This window comes from Leptonotus elevatus, chromosome 19 (assembly GCF_054856555.1).
Source record: "Leptonotus elevatus isolate MCC_2025b chromosome 19, RoL_Lele_1.0, whole genome shotgun sequence".
Taxonomy (NCBI): domain Eukaryota; kingdom Metazoa; phylum Chordata; class Actinopteri; order Syngnathiformes; family Syngnathidae; genus Leptonotus; species Leptonotus elevatus.
In genome coordinates, this window is record NC_141257.1 from 1,801,956 (window position 1) to 1,818,029 (window position 16,074).

A 16,074-nucleotide genomic window follows, 5' to 3' on the forward strand; every position below is an offset into this window, starting at 1 on the left:
AGTTGCCGAAAGGGGGAAAAAAAAAAGATTAGCAAACGCTCCGTAAAATAGCTCATTAGCATTTATTTGTGCTCTTTGGGGACTGAAAAACAACCGCCGAGAATTACGGAAGACAACTTTGTGGGTGTTTTCGTTTCATTTTCTTTATTAGCATTTAGCGAGCTAGCCTGCCCTCCTTATAGGCAGGCAGTGTATTTACCACAATGTCAATTACAGATGTACAGTGTGTGTGCGTGTGTAAAGAGGGTGTGACGAGCTCTCAGTTCTGCGAAGAATATTTTGTCCGCCCACCAACAAAAGTGACTCATAAATCCTGTTGGGTGCTGCATGTTTTTAGTCCTGATAGCAAAGCATGCAATGATTACAGACATGTCATAAGTTGCTGTAATAAGGATTAAAAAAAAAAAGAAAAAAAAAGAAGAAGTGTATGTCATGTTATCGTAGGCACCATTAAGTGTGATAAAGTGCTTCCCACTTCTGGACGTGAAATGTTAACCGGTAATCGTGTGGAGGCAAATGGAAGAAGTTGGCTTTAATTTCTGCTTCTTCCTTTTTTTCAAGTCTCACACCCGAACCAAATCGTCTTCTACATGATGTATCAAAATCTATATATATTTTTTAGATAAGAGGGGGAAAAAAATGTATTTTTTTGTATATACTGTTTATAAATGTTTGAGTAAATACTGTTTTATTTTTGTAATGCTAAAGATCATTTTAATGATCGTTAGTTAGCATACGCATGTATTTATATTTTATAATTTTCCTAGATCATCAATGGCTCTTTTAATATTTCTTTCAAAATTAAAAATCCAAAATATTTTCTTAATGTTTTAGGATAGTTCTATATATATATTAATGTGTTATATAATTTAATAAAACTGTATTTGACAAATTTAAAAAGCATACCCACATATATGCAAATATTTTCAAATGTAATTTTTTTTGTTTTACCTAATCATTGGCTCTTTTAAAGTTTTTTTTGTTTTGTTTTTAAAGGAAATATAAATATATTTTTCTTATATTATGTTTCTTTTCTAATTCAATTATTTATGAATATTTTGTTACCCCCGCGTACAAACAATGAACGGCAACAGTTCCGTAATCAAGTAGAAAATCAAGCGTTTGGTGAGCGTCGAAAAAGTCTGACCTTTAACCTCGTTGGCGACCTTGCGTGACACCTCTCCAGTAAGCGAAAGAATGATCAAGTGCAAAAACATCTGGAATTGTTCCTTTCACCTTGCCAGGACACGCACACACGCGCGCACACACAAATAGTGTACACGAGCTGCTTGGTGTTTATTTATAGGATGGAAAGTGTGCTCACACTCTTTGGATCACTTCAGAGGCGTCCGCCAAATTCCTTTCCGGACACACGGCCTTGCGAGATATGCTTTCCCTCTTTTATTTGTATGCAAATGGTAAAAAAAAAAAAAAGAAGTGATGTTGCTCGCTCGTTAAAAATATGTTAATCCAAGTTAGGATAAAAATGAGGTGGTTTTCTTTGGAAAATGATTTAGAGATTCATGCCGGCAACTTGGGAGATGCTTTTCGTTTCTTTGGACGACGAATCTTATAATGGCTGCTTGCAAGTCCAAGATGTTCTTGGAGCTGCATGCTTTTCTTTCGACAGCAATTTGCCTTTTTGCTTTTTTGGACAGTAACTTGGAGATGCTTGCTTTCGCCCGGACACCTTTTGTTTCCGTAATGACTCTTAAACATGATGCATGTTTATCTAAGGACGCCAACTTTGAGACGTTTGTTTATCCTAAGACGGCAACTTGAGAAACAGGCTTTTTTTCTATGGTCAGTTTGGACTGTGACATTTTTGGGGGGGGGGGGGCACTTTACTTTGGCTGTCAACTTGAAGAGAAGTGTTTTTCGGTGGACAGTTTGGGTAGTACGACGGCGTATTAGGCCCACGTATAAATAGATTTTTTTAGAGGGGGGGGGGGGGGCAATAATAATAAAAATAAAAAAAATATGTGAGTTTATAAAGTCTCAAAAAAATAATTTCTCAGAATATTGCCCCCGCCCTCTGAAGAAAATATATTTATACATGGGCCCAATACGCCGTCGCAGGACACTAACTTGGTAATGCTATAAAATAAATCACAATTTCCACACATTTGGTTTGGGATTTTATTTTTTATTTTTTTATGACTTCCCAACGTTTCAATTGAAAACATTTCCAGGTTTGAAAAGTGGACTCCATGCATCACAATTCCAAACAAGCAAACAAAACAAAAAAACTGTGATACTCCAAAGAAAAATAACATTGGAATATTTTCAGTGTTTTTAACAGTTGAAGTCCTCAAAGTAGGGAGGACGTCATAGGACGGTACGGGATTGGGGGGGAGGGGGGGTCCACATGTAGTGTAAATAATACTGACTGCAATATATGATGGAAACATGAGTTGATACATTGCGGTTTCGGAGCCCTGTGGATGCAAGCATGTTTTCCGGGGGGGGGGGGGGGGGGGGGGCTTCACTCGGCCTTCTCGTAGGAGCGTGTGCTCACGACGTCGCCCAGCGTCAGCGTCTGTTTCCGAAAGCCAACATTTCAGAAAAACAAGCCAAAATATTGTTTGCTTGTGTTTTTTTGAGCGAACTGACCAGCGTGAGGGCGTTGCCATTCACTTCGCGCACCAGACTGGTCTCCTTGTCGTCCCACCGCTGGACGTGAACCATCTTGCCGTCTTCTATTTTCACCAACGACTGCGCACAAGAGCTTGAGGTGTTACCTCCCTCAAGGAAGTATGCAAAAATGATGCCAGAGCCAGTCAACAAAAGCACTCGTGAATTTTTTTTTGTTTTTGCATAATTCAGTTGAGCAGGCTTGTTTGTTTGAGTTTACATAATTATGCTGAAAATATCAATTTGAACACTAAACCAGAAACCAGCTTTGTGGACTTTCCAAACGTGATGCGAGCCATCCAATGTTGTCGTTAAAAAATTGAGAATAATGCCATTGTTTATAAAATAAATAATTCAATTTAAATAAAAAAAAAGTAAAATATAGTTCATGCTCTTTTTTTTACACTATTACGAATTGTTGATTTTTTTAAACTTAAATTACATTTTATTTCAATTTGACAGTTAAAAGTTTAAAACTTTTTTGTCTACAAGTTTTTATTTGACTTTTTGAAAAGAAAAAAAAGTTACTATTATTAGACTATTAAATTAAACATTTTTTATTGTTTACATTTCTATTTTCACTTAATTTTATTTTTTATTCATTTCATTTCATTCAAATCAAATTTTGTTTATTTCATATAACGTTTGTAAATATAAAAAACAAAATTAGTTTTTCATATTTTGACTTTTTTTAACCATAAATTGTATCTATATTTTTTTTTTAATTAAACTTGTCTAATTTGACTATTACTGTGATTGTCACAACTTATTTTCCCCCCCATTTTGTAAATATTAATATCAAATGTTATTCATGAAACCTTTTATGTCTTTTGATTAATAAAAACAACTACAATTTGACAAATTAAAGAAGGTACACTATGGTTAAACTTAAAAAAAAAATTTTTTTATAATGTTATAACTTTTATATTGCAGTCTTTTGTTGGTATCATCGACTCCACACACTTTTCGACCGTTCACAATGAAGACCTTTCGAATAATAATAATCCTTGGCGACGTGACCTGACTGCACTTTTCATCGAGATGGACTCGTCAGACCGACCTTGACGTTCCTGCTGTCGGCGGTGGTCTCGTCGAACTCTTCTCCCAGCTTGAAGGAGATCTCGGTGTTCTTGACGGAGCTCTGCGTCTTGACCGTCACCGTGTCGCCGGCCACCAAGATGATGGTGGTGGGCTTGGTCACGTTGCCCAACTTGCGCACGGCGAAGCCCACGCCTGCGGGGGGGGGGAGCAGCATACCGCTACGTTTAGGTGGCGTGGGAAAAGGGGAGCCTTCTTGTGACTGTCAGTCATGTAGTGACTTGTGGTTTGTGTGCAGCCTGTTCTGCGGGATTTCCATTAATTGTACGTGTGCACCTGAACACTGGATGACTCACATAGCCTTTTGTGTGAGTGAGTGAGTGAGTGAGAGAGAGAGAGAGAGAGAGAGAGAGAGAGAGAGTGAGTGAGTGAGTGAGTGAGAGAGAGAGTCAGTCAGTGAGTGAGTGAGTGAGTGTGAGTGAGTGAGTGAGTGAGAGAGAGAGATGGGGGCAGGTGCATTGTGTCTCACGCACACACACTTTTGCAGGGTTCTCGAGGATGTGTGTGTGTGTGTGTGTGTGTGTGTATTGGGGGTGGGGTGTTGAGATAATTACAAGCAGTGACCTCAGGGCCATTTGAAAAAGACCTGCCCTTGTCACCATGGCAACTGGCGGCCTTATTTCCCCCCCCCCCCCCCCCTCAGCAATTCTCTTGGTCAACGAGACACACGCAGTTCTCAATGTTATTTGGTATTTATGTCATTGCCGTATAAGGGAGTCCTCGACCTACGTCGTTTGGACTTTTACGGCGCCCGTGCCTCGTCCGTAGCGCCTTATTTTTCGTTATTTTCCCACAGTAATCACGCCATTTTAAAGTTATTTAAAGCTGTGTTGTTGCTGTGGTTACCTCCAGCGACGGAACGTCCACCAGCCGGTCGGCTCGCCGTCGGGCGCGTCCCGTTTCCATTGAAGCTTGAATTAGCTCCGCTCAGCCGTCGGTCAGCAACGGAAAATATTTGTTCCGGCGTCTTCCGGGTCGCGCAAATATCTTTTTTTTATTTATTTTTTTATTACTGTACAAATTATTTTGACGTAAATATCGACTTTAACGGAGAAATACAACTTAAGTCGAAATTCAGGTTACAACGCAAGCGTAGGTCGGAACTCCGCTGTAACTCGAGGACTGCCTGTATTAGGTACGTGTGTAGCATGTGATGATGAGACATCTTGTCAAACAATAATTCTTAATTCAATTTCTTATTTTAAAAGTACATTTGAAAATGTACCTTTTATTTTGTATTTGAATTTCCCAAATTTGATTTATTTTAAATGAAAAGAAAAGTTTGGATTTTTGTTACATTTGTATTTTTTAACAATCTTTATTTGTTGAGCATTTACATCATGCAAACATGTAAATTTGCTTATGTTTATGTACATATTCACACACAGGAAAAACAGTTAACAGAGTTTTGCTCATATTTTACATTTATTTGATTAGTGCAAACACAACCCTCAGTTGAGCCTGTCCGAACAAGCTACATTTGTATTGTTTGAAACTTTTTAAAGCATTTATATTTTTATCTATTCTAGTGTCGTTTAAATGGGGGAAAAGATACAATAGAGAAGATAAAATGAATGAAAACAAGTTAAATGTTTTAAATTTATTTTAAATATAAAAACACATTACATTTTATTTTGAAACCAAAAATATTTAAAAATATATATTTTTAAGTTTAGTTTTGTGGTTTAAAAAATAAATAATTGAAATTCAATTTAACATTTTATTTTCCTGTTTAAATAAAAAATATTTTGGTTTACTTGTGAAACAAAAATATACTTCTTTTTTTTTTACTCAGCTAATGTTTTTATTTATTTATTACTGTTTTTGGAACTTTTTCAGTGTTTTTAATTCATGTATTAAATAAATAAATAAATAAATATATATATAAATATTCAAAATTTTGGTTCTGATATTTTGCCATTTGAAAATGTCATCTCTGCTGTATGACGATGTTGCTCCTCCCACCACTGACACAAATGACATCATCGGTGTATGCAAGTTGTGCATTGGCGTACCTAATCTAGTGTCCTGTGATGTCCTATTTGGAATCACACGTTGCATTCTGTCTCAGCAGCGTTTGAAAATGCGAGCCCTCCTACATTTGCCAACAATGGCCGCCTTTCAAATGGAAGTGTGTGGCCGGCTCCTGACCATTCTCCCACACTGGGGGCCATTCAGGGCCCCTCCCTACCACACTAAGGCCATGTGCTCGCTCAGCCACTCCACCCTCCCCACCACACTCGGGCCATGTGCTCTCTCAGCCACTCCACCCTCCCTCCTCCTCCGTCTTTTCCGCCCTTATGCCACATTCTCCATCTTGTTCGTCCCTTGAATGAATGAATGCAAAAACACACACACACACACACATCACGTCACATCACAACACATCACGTCACATAAAACAGACTCACCCAGTTGCTTCATGTACTCTTCAAAGTTCTCGCTGCTTTTCAGGTTCCATGTGCCCACGAAGGCCTCGGCCATGATGTCTGCGGAAAAGGTGGAGGAATGAGGGGAGAGTGTGTGTGAAAGCCTATGTGAGAGAGTAGAGAGTGTGTGTGTGAGAGAGAGAGAAAGAAGGCAGACTGCAGAAAGACTGAGGAGGAGGGGGAAGTGGCGCGTTCCTACTGGCTGGCTTGACACCGGCTGTTCGTGATGTCATCGAGAAGAGGCTGCCGCGGGAGGAGGGGAAGAGACGAGGAAGAGGTGAGTAGACGTGCTGACTTTTTATCCTGGGGTAACATGACGCTTCGTGTCATGTGCCGCATACCGACAAGAAGTCTTCATTCTGAAGAATTTCACCACAAGTTTCGTCATCATCGGAACTGCGGCGGGAAAAAAAGCTGACTTTTCATTTGTGTATGGTGAGCACAAAACCCCCCCCCACAAAAAACAGTCGGTATAAAAAGTCTATACACCCCTGTTAAAATGCCAAGTTTTGGGGATGTAAATAAATAACAACAAAACTTTTCCCACTATTATTTTCTTTTCAATGCAATTGGGAAAAAAAAGAAAAAGAAGTAAGACAGGAGAATAATGTGTCAGCAAAATAAAATCCCAAATAAAGTTCAGCTGATCTGGTCAAACAAAAACCGACAGCGCTTCACAGTGCAGATGGACAATAACCACTAATTCAATCTGAAAATTTGCATAAATTAAACTTTGATAGCATATTTGAGCAGTGAAAAATGTGTGGTGGATGACTAGACCCCAATTATGGAAGACCAAAACTGCCAAAATTAAAAATAAGTAAATGAATAAGAATGAAAATAAAAATATTAATATAAATACATTTATTTTTATTTTTTGAATCTCGTTTTTTATTTAGTATTTTATTTTTTACTTTTATTTATTTTTTATGGATATATATGGGTATTTATTTTATTTTTTTCCATTGATATTTATTTTTTGTATTTATTTTTTTTAATTCAGATTCAGAATATTTATTGTCATTGTCACAAAGGAACATCGTTTGCAACATTCATAACGCAGAGTTGGTAAAGTGCAAAATTCCACAAAATAAATATCTGTTTTTATTTTCACATTTATATATTTATTCATTCATTCATTCATTTTTAATTTTGGCAGTTTTGTTATTATTATTATTATTATTATTATTATTATTATTATTATTATTATTATTATTATTATTATTATTATTATTACCACTTTACTAGTTCTGCACTTGTTTGCCCTCTAATAACCTCTACTTGCCCTGACTGTGTGTGTGTGTGTGTGTGTGTGTGTGTGTTTGTATTCATGCCTGCACACACACATTTGCACGCCAAGACAGGCTCGCCCATGTGTAGGAAGATGTCATGTGACCGCCCGCCTTCCCTGGTAAAACCTGATACGAAAAATTTGGACACAACCTCCAATGGGTTGCGTGTGTGTGCGCGCGCATGCGCATGTGTGTCATTATTTACATCTGTGCAAATGGCAAGTTGACAGGTATCTGTTACATGCTAACAGTTAGCACACGGCTAACTAGTGAAACCTTGACAATTGTTTTTTTTTTTTTTGTTTTTTTTTTTTTTAAATGAGCAGTTGCACTCACTCACTTTTCCTGTGTTATTAGTCCAACAGTGGTCGAGAGCAAACTTGACTGTGAGCATCGGCAGCATATTATCTCAATATCGTGAATTGTGACTCACAGAGATTATGTTCACGTTTCACAGAGAATTACTTTCGTTTGATTGTTGATAGTTCTGACAATCTGATGTCACCTTTGAGTAGCATTAGAGAAAATTAAAAATGGTATTCTGGCCATGAAATGTACATGGCGCGCTTCTCCCAGACTTATTGGTGCAACGGTGCGCCATACATGGCGGCATTTTTGCCATAGAGACGGAAAATAACGTGAAAATGCCTCATAGAAATCAATTGGAATCAAGTTGGGTGAGTTTGCCGAGTAGCAACTTAAGATGGCCGCCAGTGGCTTCACTTCTCCCGACGGCGAGTAGGGCGGCATTGTTGGTCCATGAGGCAACATGGCCACTTTATTTATTTATTTATTTATTTATTTATTAGTAATAGGACTGCAATCTTGCAGAAAGAATACGCAACAAAATTACAACTTGATTCTCATAAAAACCTGCCATTGTTGGCAATACATGGCGACAAAAAGTCACATTGTTACTTCACACACACACACACACACACACACACACACACACACACACACACACACACACACACACACACACACGCACACGCACGCACGTCCCACTGCCCTTGTCCCGCAGCAGCTTGTATGTGTGTTTGACATAAACAGGTGTGAGGCACACATGCGGAAAAAAAGCAAGCAGGCCACGAGGTGAAAGGTAACCATTATAAAAGACTGACCAACGACACGTCCAAAAGTGTAAGGGTGTGTGTGTGTGTGCGTGTGTGTGCGTGCAAGAGAGAGTTGGACCACATGCTGTGTTATGACATGATTTATAGCGTGGGACTTTTGGAGGCGGGAATTTCACTTTGAGCTCCTAAATGGATTAATACACACCCTATGCAAAGATATTGACTAGGCAGGCGTCCGTTAACGTTAACGCACACAAACAAACGGCGCATTCAAATGTATCTAATTAGCCCTGCGAGTGTTGAATGTCATAAAAGTGAGGAACGTTGATGTCGCTTCCAACTATTTCACGTGGATTCTGTTCAGTTGAGGGCGGGGTTGGCCTCGTCTCAAGTTGGTGGTTCATTGAGTTTCTAATTGCAGATGACCTTTTATTAACTCTAAAACTTACAGTTTACAGACGCTTAACCAGCTCTGCTCTTTAAAAAAAAAAAAAAATAGTCAACTTCTGGCCCAAAAAGTCGTGACCTAGCTTCAAGTGCTAACATGCTCATTTGAAAGAAAGGAGGGGGGGGGGGGGGGGGGGGTGATAGCGTCATACCCAATGACTCTATCCTACCTTAAATGCATCACGCGACGAAGAACCTTGGCGCAAATATGATATCTTTTTTGTATATTGTTTCAGTAGTTCATAGATAATAAAACCTTTTCATTTTAATAAGCAGCAGTAGTTAAAGTTCACACCTTGTTGATGTTGATACCCAGTAATGGATACAAATGAATACTCATACTTGCTACAATGTTTTTTGTTTTGTTTTTGAGACAAAATGTTTTAGTTTTAATAGCCAGTAGTGGATTAAGAGTAAAATGAGAAAAATAAATATTAATCCCCGTTTAGTCTGCAGTTTTCGAGGCGCTCAAACAGCTAGGCCTTGTTTTGGTGCACTAGCTCCATCTGTCGGTCAAACGACAATACTGCCACTAAATAAATGTTGTCCCGTGGATAAAATGCGATGACATATTCATATATGAAATGTTTTAGCTTGATTTTCAACCAAATACCATAGCACTAAAATACTTACATTCTAAGTTGTTGTTGTTTTTAAGGCATACCATTACATTACCCAGTTCGTGACAATATATTTAAGTTACTGTTGAATGGTCAAAGGACAGGATGTAGATCCGGGATGAAAAGAAAGGAATTGCTAATCCAATATTAACAGTATCCCTGGAGACAGACCACGAGGTAGGTGGCCACCGTGGTGAGGAGGTCTTAATTAACAAAAATTATAATAATAACAAAAGAAAAGAAAACAAGAGACCACCCAATGTGTCGTATCAGAGTGCATGCTCGCAACTGTCAGTGAGAAACAATCCAGAACAATACCTAACAAACATTTTAGCGTGTTATTATTATTATTATTATTGTTGTTGTATTAATTAGCCTCTCGTTCTGAGCATCTGAAACAAGTAACAAAAGTGTAATATTTCACATCCTTGCGTTGACTTCAAAATAAAATGCATATATTTGTCAAAAGAGCCATAAAGCACGACAATAGATGATAGCTAGGTTTTTCATAGTTTACATTTTGCATTTATTGCTATAACTAACTTAATACGTGACAGTGTTGAGCACTCGCAGCATTTTAGTGCCTGTTAATCTTACTTTGAAGTACCAACTAACTATACTTCCGACACCAAGATATGCAACTTGACGAATAACCACGGCAACCGCTTAACGCCGGCTCGTGTCAAATTCAGCTCGCGAGGGATGACGTCAGACACTTGTTTTCAATTGGAACTTGCCACTCACTTGTTTCGGTCTGGTTTTGTTTAGAAATGGCACCGCCTGCCAAGGCTCGTTTTGGCTGCGATGCGGCGAGGAAATGGAGAACTGCAGGTGAGTTTTGTTTTTTTGTTATTGACACGAGACAGTTCCAAAGAAAACTATTTGTATGCAAACAGTTTTTTGGGGGTCTTGCAAAATGGAGATATGTTGGTGGAGGCAAATCACGCACTGTTTTCTCTCTCATACACACTCTTTCTCTCGCCAACCCTGTCAACACGCACGCACGCACGCACACACACACACACACCCCGCACGCACACACACACGCATTGTGTTCTCCAGAAAGTGAACGTTTTCATTAATGATGCAGACATCCAGGTCAAGGAAGCTTTTGTTCAGGTGTGTGTCCGTCTCAAGAAAGCTTAAATAATGAATCCGGGGCCGCATGAAGTCTCAAATGGCACCACTTGCACTTCATGTAATGGAAAAAAAAACTCAAATCTGATCATGAGGATTTGTTGTTGAGAATAAGGACTGAAAGTGTGTTTGTTAATGATGCTGATCTAATACCTACAATAGGGATGGGGATACAGGAAGTCAGCCATTTTGCTTTCAGGCGGCCATTTTAAGCTTATCCTGACCATTTCCGGGGGAGTTTTGCAATTTAAAAAAATCCAGCCCTTGAAGCCAGTTGAACTTAGCAACATGACATTTGGGAGGCATGTCTGTCCACAAAAAAAGTCTCACAAAGTGTGAAAAGACACATGAAGTCAGCCATTTTGGTTCTAACCAACTCCATATATTCCTGTGTTTTAGCAGCTCCCGGCCCGTCTTTGAAACGTTGCGGCGGTGGAACTGGTGCTGCTGGTGCTCTGCCGCCGCCGCCGCCGCCGCCCTGGCACACTCGCCCCCATCACCGCCCGGGGCAGATCCGCGGGGCGGCCCCTCACCTGCCACTCTTCCACGGGCGACATGCGGAAGAGAGCGCCGAGCGACCCCATCTGGTCACCGTTGTACGACCCGGTCAGAGCGCGCCACGGAAAGTAAACCGCCTTCATTTGTCTTTCGACGTGGTGAAGCAGCATGTGGCTCATTATCCTGGGATGAATATTATGCAGGACCAAAGCTAACCAAATTTTTTTTTATTTATATATATATATATAAAAAATATAATTCAAAAATTAAATAGAAAAATAAATATAAATGTAAATGGAAATAAATATATATAAACATATGTATATTTAAATATATATATTTTTAAATGTGTTTCAAAAAAAAAATTACGCAATTTGTTTGTGTTTTATACGCTACTTTTTTGGGTGCGAAGTGAACTTCTGTTTATTTTTTCCAAGGTGACAGTGCTTTTAAACCGCAGGGGCGTAGTCTCTTTCGAGCAGCTCCTATTGGACGTCTCGGAAGCACTGGGGTTCCCCCGTTGGCACCGATCCCGAGTGACCCGCCTCTACACCGCTTTTGCCCGAGAGGTGCGATCTTCCTTCGCTTTCGATCCTAAAATCGACACCAAGAATCCTAATAAGAGTTTATCGGTATGCACCTCAGGTGAAAAGCGTTGGCGACTTCTTCCGTGGCGACACGGCCCTCCTGGCGCTGGGCAAAGCCCGCCCGGAGCTGAGCAGTCTACAGGAAGCGCTGGCGGAGCTGTTCCCGGAGCAGTCCCGCTACCGGACCGAGGCGCTGCTCGTCTGGGAGAAGAAGCTCCGACCGGCGCCGGATAAAGCCGCCAAGGCGGACAGCGGCTACGGCGAGGGCGCGGACGACAAGGATCCCACGGAAGATCCAGCGCCACCCGTGACGGAGAAAGCGAGTAAGGGCGTGTCCAGGAGAGCCGCCCACCTTCCCAACCATCTGCAGAAGCTTCGAGTGAGGGGCGGGGCTGAGCGAGAGGCGGACGTCGCTCCTCTGTGTGAAAATTGCTTTGTGAGAAGAGCCAAGCGTCCAAGCCCGGAGTGGATCAACCCGTTTTCAGGAAGGGCCCCGCTGCCCCCCGTGTGCAGGAAGCAAGCGGAAAGTTCAACCCAAGGTTACAAGAGTTTTGTATTTTGCGTTTTATTTTATTTTGGTGTTCAGTTAGTTGTGTGAATGCACATGTGATTCTAGACCAGTGGTCTGCAACCTGCGGCTCGGGAGCCACATTTGGCTCTTTAGTCCCTCCCCTGTGGCTCCCTATGGATCAAAATTTTTTTTTAGAAGAAACTAGTTTTTTTTTTAAACATATTTATTAGTATTTTATTAATGAATGAATTAATTCATAAAAAATATTTTTTTTAATGAGTAGAAATTAGTGGGTTTTTTAAAAATATTTATATATATTTATTTTACCTATTTATTTATTAGTTTCTTTAAATGAGTAGAAATTATTTAGTTTTTTACATATTTTTATTTATTCATTTATTTATTTATAATTTGTATAAATTAGTTTTTTTTATGTATTTATGTATATTATGTATTCATTTATGTTACCTGTTTATTTATTTGTATTTTTTTTAATTAGTATAAATAAGTATTTTTCGTGGAAGACAAAATATTCTTTAAAAGAATTAATGGTTTTGATAAAAAAAATGAATAATTAAATATTTTAAAAAAGGTCAGAGTCCAAATGTGAGTTGAGACGAAAGGTAAATGAAAATTATTATTTTTTTAATAATTACAAATGTCCAAAAAGTGACCATCAATGTAAAAAAGGATGACGAAAAGGCAGAAAAGAATGTCCAATTAAAAAAAAAAGAAAGGTAGAAAATTACCATAAAATATATTTCCCCCCAAAAAGTCAGAAACTTTATTTTAAAAAAGGCAGGAAACAACAAAAAGGTTCAAAAAGGCAAAAATGTCATCAATTTGATAGCAAAAAAGGCAGAAAAAATGTCCAAAAAAAGGAAGCGAGGCAGAAAATTACTATATTTCCATAAAATTAAATTTTATAGAAAGGCAGAAAAGTCTAAAAATGTATGAAAATGATGCACATTAGACTACTAACACTGACACAATGTTTCCTTCATGTTCAAATGTTTTGTGGCTCCAGGCATATTTTTTGTTATTTATTTGGCCTAAAATGGCTCTTTTGACAGGAAAGGTTCGAGACTCAAAAAAACCAACGTATTGTTCTCACATTTTTTTCAATGTAACACTCATAATTAGTTTTCCCCCAGACTGTAAGAATCCTCCCGGGATCTCGAGCGACTTCTCGGACCTTTGCTCGGAGGGCAGCGAGGTCTCCGAGGCCGACGTGGACCGCCTCTACGACGTGGGCCGTCTCCTGGGGGACGGCAACTTTGCGGTGGTGCGCGAGTGCCGGCGCCGGGCCGACGGCAGGACGCTGGCCGCCAAGATGGTGGAGCGCTCGCGGCTGCTGGGCCGAGAGCACATGCTGCAGAACGAGCTGAGTCTGCTGGCCAGCCTGAGGCACCCGCGCATCGTCCGGCTGCTGGCCCAGCACCGCACGCCCGCCAGGGCTTACCTGGTCATGGAGCTGGCCGGCGGGGGCGACCTCTTCGAGGCCATCAGCCAGCGCGGCAGCTTCGGCGAGGACGAGGCCGCGCTGATGGTGGCCGACGTGAGCGAGGCGCTTCAGTACATACACCGCCGGAGCGTGGTCCACCGAGACGTCAAACCCGAGAACCTGCTGGTCAGTTGACAAAAACATCCGTGGTCAATATTTTTCAAAATGCCATATCTGATATCGGAATTCAGCATGATAGTTGAAAACCAAGTACTGTAGTTCTGTGGCACTGTTCAAAGAATTTTTTCAATATTTTTTCAACTTTAATTACATTTTTTGAATGGACAGCCATGTCTAAATGTACAGAAATGTGGAACTGCCCATGTGGAGTAAGCATTTTTGGATTATAAAATGTGTTTAAACTCGGGGAGTCAGGAGATAAAAATTGTTTTAATCGCATGACTTCAATAGTTAACTCACGATTAATCACACATTTTAAAACTGTTCTAAATGTACAATAAAATTTAAAATTTTCTCTCTCTAAATGTTCATACTCTTGTCAACATAAAAGAGGAAAAATTTTAACTAATAGAAATATGGAAATATTCATTAAATTGAGTTAAAAGTTAAAAGATGTACTGTACTGTGAAAAAAGGAGTGATATTGATTTGTGTTGAGGTCATTTTCCTGCCACTAGATGGCATAATTGCATTTGTAAGACCTTACCATATACCATTACTTTGGAAATTGTACTTAATTAATGTAAGCCGACCTCTTTGCTCTGTCAGATCGTTCACACGGTTCCTGGCATGACCAGACTAAAGCTGGCCGACTTCGGCCTCGCCATGGTCGTGACCGAGCCCGTCTTCACCATCTGCGGCACGCCCACTTACGTCGCGCCCGAGATTCTGTTCGAGACAGGTTAGTGCTGCACCAAAGTCCTTCTGGAACCATTTCTTCTTTTTTTTTTAAACCATTTCTAAATAATATGACCCGGCAGGATACGGCGTGGAGGTGGACATGTGGGCGCTGGGCGTCATTCTCTACATCCTTCTGTGCGGCTTTGCCCCCTTTCGAAGTCGGGATCGAGACCAGGAGGAACTGTTTGAAATCATCAAGCAGGGGCAACTGCACTTCCTGCCCCCATATTGGGACGCCATTTCAGAAGGTAGGAACATTGGAACATGCCAAAAATGTTCAACCACAATTTTATGGAAATATATACAAAAAAATAGGATGAGGCCACGTCGCACTAGTTTAGATTTCAAAGTTGAAAGCACTGAACTTAAATACAACTGCACCATGCTTATGTTGTGGTTCAGAAGCCAAAGGTCTGGTCTCAGGCCTCCTCCAGTCCGACCCGGTGGCCAGGATGACGGCAGAGCACACGTTGCAGCGTCCCTGGCTGAGAGTCATGGCGGCCAGCTGCCAGCAGAAGGCGCTAGAGTGCCACCGCAAGACCAGGATGGAAGAAGAACCAACCAGACCGGCGCCGCTCGACAGAGAGAAGGTCCAGACGACACTGAAGGAAAACCCCAAGACTGTTAGGGACCCAAGCGGCGGGCAGGCTTCCGACCCGACGAGCTCAGACACTCAAACGGGCTGAAACCAGCAGCCCGTCAAATCAAAGAATCGCTTTCGAAGAGAGATGTCGAAAAGAGTCACTTTCAGCTTCGATGCAGCGGACATGCTTGTTTTTGGGAAATGGGGGAGGAAAGCCAAAAGATCCACAAAAACAACTCGTGTGGTGATCATAAATGTGTGACTTCCTTTCCAATCCAAATAAGGAGCATGTCGGTCTTGGGTTCCGGGGGTGGGGGGGTGACACAGGGGGTCCACAGCTGACACTTAAACATCCTGCCCCACCTTTTGCAAATGGCCTCCTAAAGTGCATTCCACCTTAAGGAGGCACAACATATTTTTAAGCCTCTCGGTTCACTCGCCTTGTATTTCTGGTTTCATCATTAACGCATGATGGACACGCGTACCAAAAATTCACAATAGACCAAAAATATATTTTTATATGTAAAAAAAATATATATCTACATCCTTTATTTCAACATGACATTTAAAAAGCAAGTATACCCAAATTTTTATAACTTTAAGAAAAATTCCAAAATTCAAACTTTTGTGTTCCCATCACATCTGGTTTGACCGAAAAATGTGTGCGCGGTCTGTAAAGTCACATTAGAATCAAATCTAGATTGATTACAAAGGCGTGCGTATCTAAATGTAGCCAACTTTTTAAAATTCAAAATTGCAAAGACAAAAACAATATTTTACACATTTAGCAGATCTGCG

At 40.3% G+C, this 16,074-nt stretch overlaps 2 protein-coding genes across 2 annotated transcripts; one reads left to right on the forward strand and one right to left on the reverse strand.

Moving 5' to 3' along the window:
- Positions 1-2,125: 2,125 nt before the first annotated feature.
- Positions 2,126-6,335, reverse strand: fabp3 (fatty acid binding protein 3, muscle and heart). The gene is made up of 4 exons (XM_086063235.1): positions 6,144-6,335; positions 3,695-3,867; positions 2,614-2,715; positions 2,126-2,539 (listed from the first exon to the last, which is right to left on the reverse strand). Exons 1-4 carry the CDS (start codon positions 6,214-6,216, stop codon positions 2,486-2,488), a joined length of 402 nt encoding a protein of 133 aa, XP_085919361.1. The 5' UTR covers positions 6,217-6,335; the 3' UTR covers positions 2,126-2,485.
- dclk3 (doublecortin-like kinase 3) lies at positions 5,392-15,591 on the forward strand. The gene is made up of 9 exons (XM_086063232.1): positions 5,392-6,438; positions 10,365-10,427; positions 11,133-11,359; positions 11,669-11,800; positions 11,877-12,357; positions 13,484-13,959; positions 14,562-14,694; positions 14,774-14,941; positions 15,096-15,591. Exons 2-9 carry the CDS (start codon positions 10,367-10,369, stop codon positions 15,377-15,379), a joined length of 1,962 nt encoding a protein of 653 aa, XP_085919358.1. The 5' UTR covers positions 5,392-6,438; positions 10,365-10,366; the 3' UTR covers positions 15,380-15,591.
- Positions 15,592-16,074: the final 483 nt, after the last annotated feature.

Excerpts from the sequence above, each read along its gene's own strand:
- fabp3 (XM_086063235.1), bottom strand. The coding sequence starts at position 6,216 with ATGGCCGAGGCCTTCGTGGGCACATGGAACCTGAAAAGCAGCGAGAAC. Across the intron at positions 3,868-6,143 it reads AGAGTACATGAAGCAACTGG|GCGTGGGCTTCGCCGTGCGC; the intron begins GTGAGTCTGTTT and ends CCCCCCCCGCAG. Across the intron at positions 2,716-3,694 it reads CCGACAGCAGGAACGTCAAG|TCGTTGGTGAAAATAGAAGA; the intron begins GTCGGTCTGACG and ends TCTTGTGCGCAG.
- dclk3 (XM_086063232.1), top strand. The coding sequence starts at position 10,367 with ATGGCACCGCCTGCCAAGGCTCGTTTTGGCTGCGATGCGGCGAGGAAA. Across the intron at positions 11,360-11,668 it reads GTCAGAGCGCGCCACGGAAA|GTGACAGTGCTTTTAAACCG; the intron begins GTAAACCGCCTT and ends ATTTTTTCCAAG. Across the intron at positions 14,942-15,095 it reads TTGGGACGCCATTTCAGAAG|AAGCCAAAGGTCTGGTCTCA; the intron begins GTAGGAACATTG and ends GTTGTGGTTCAG.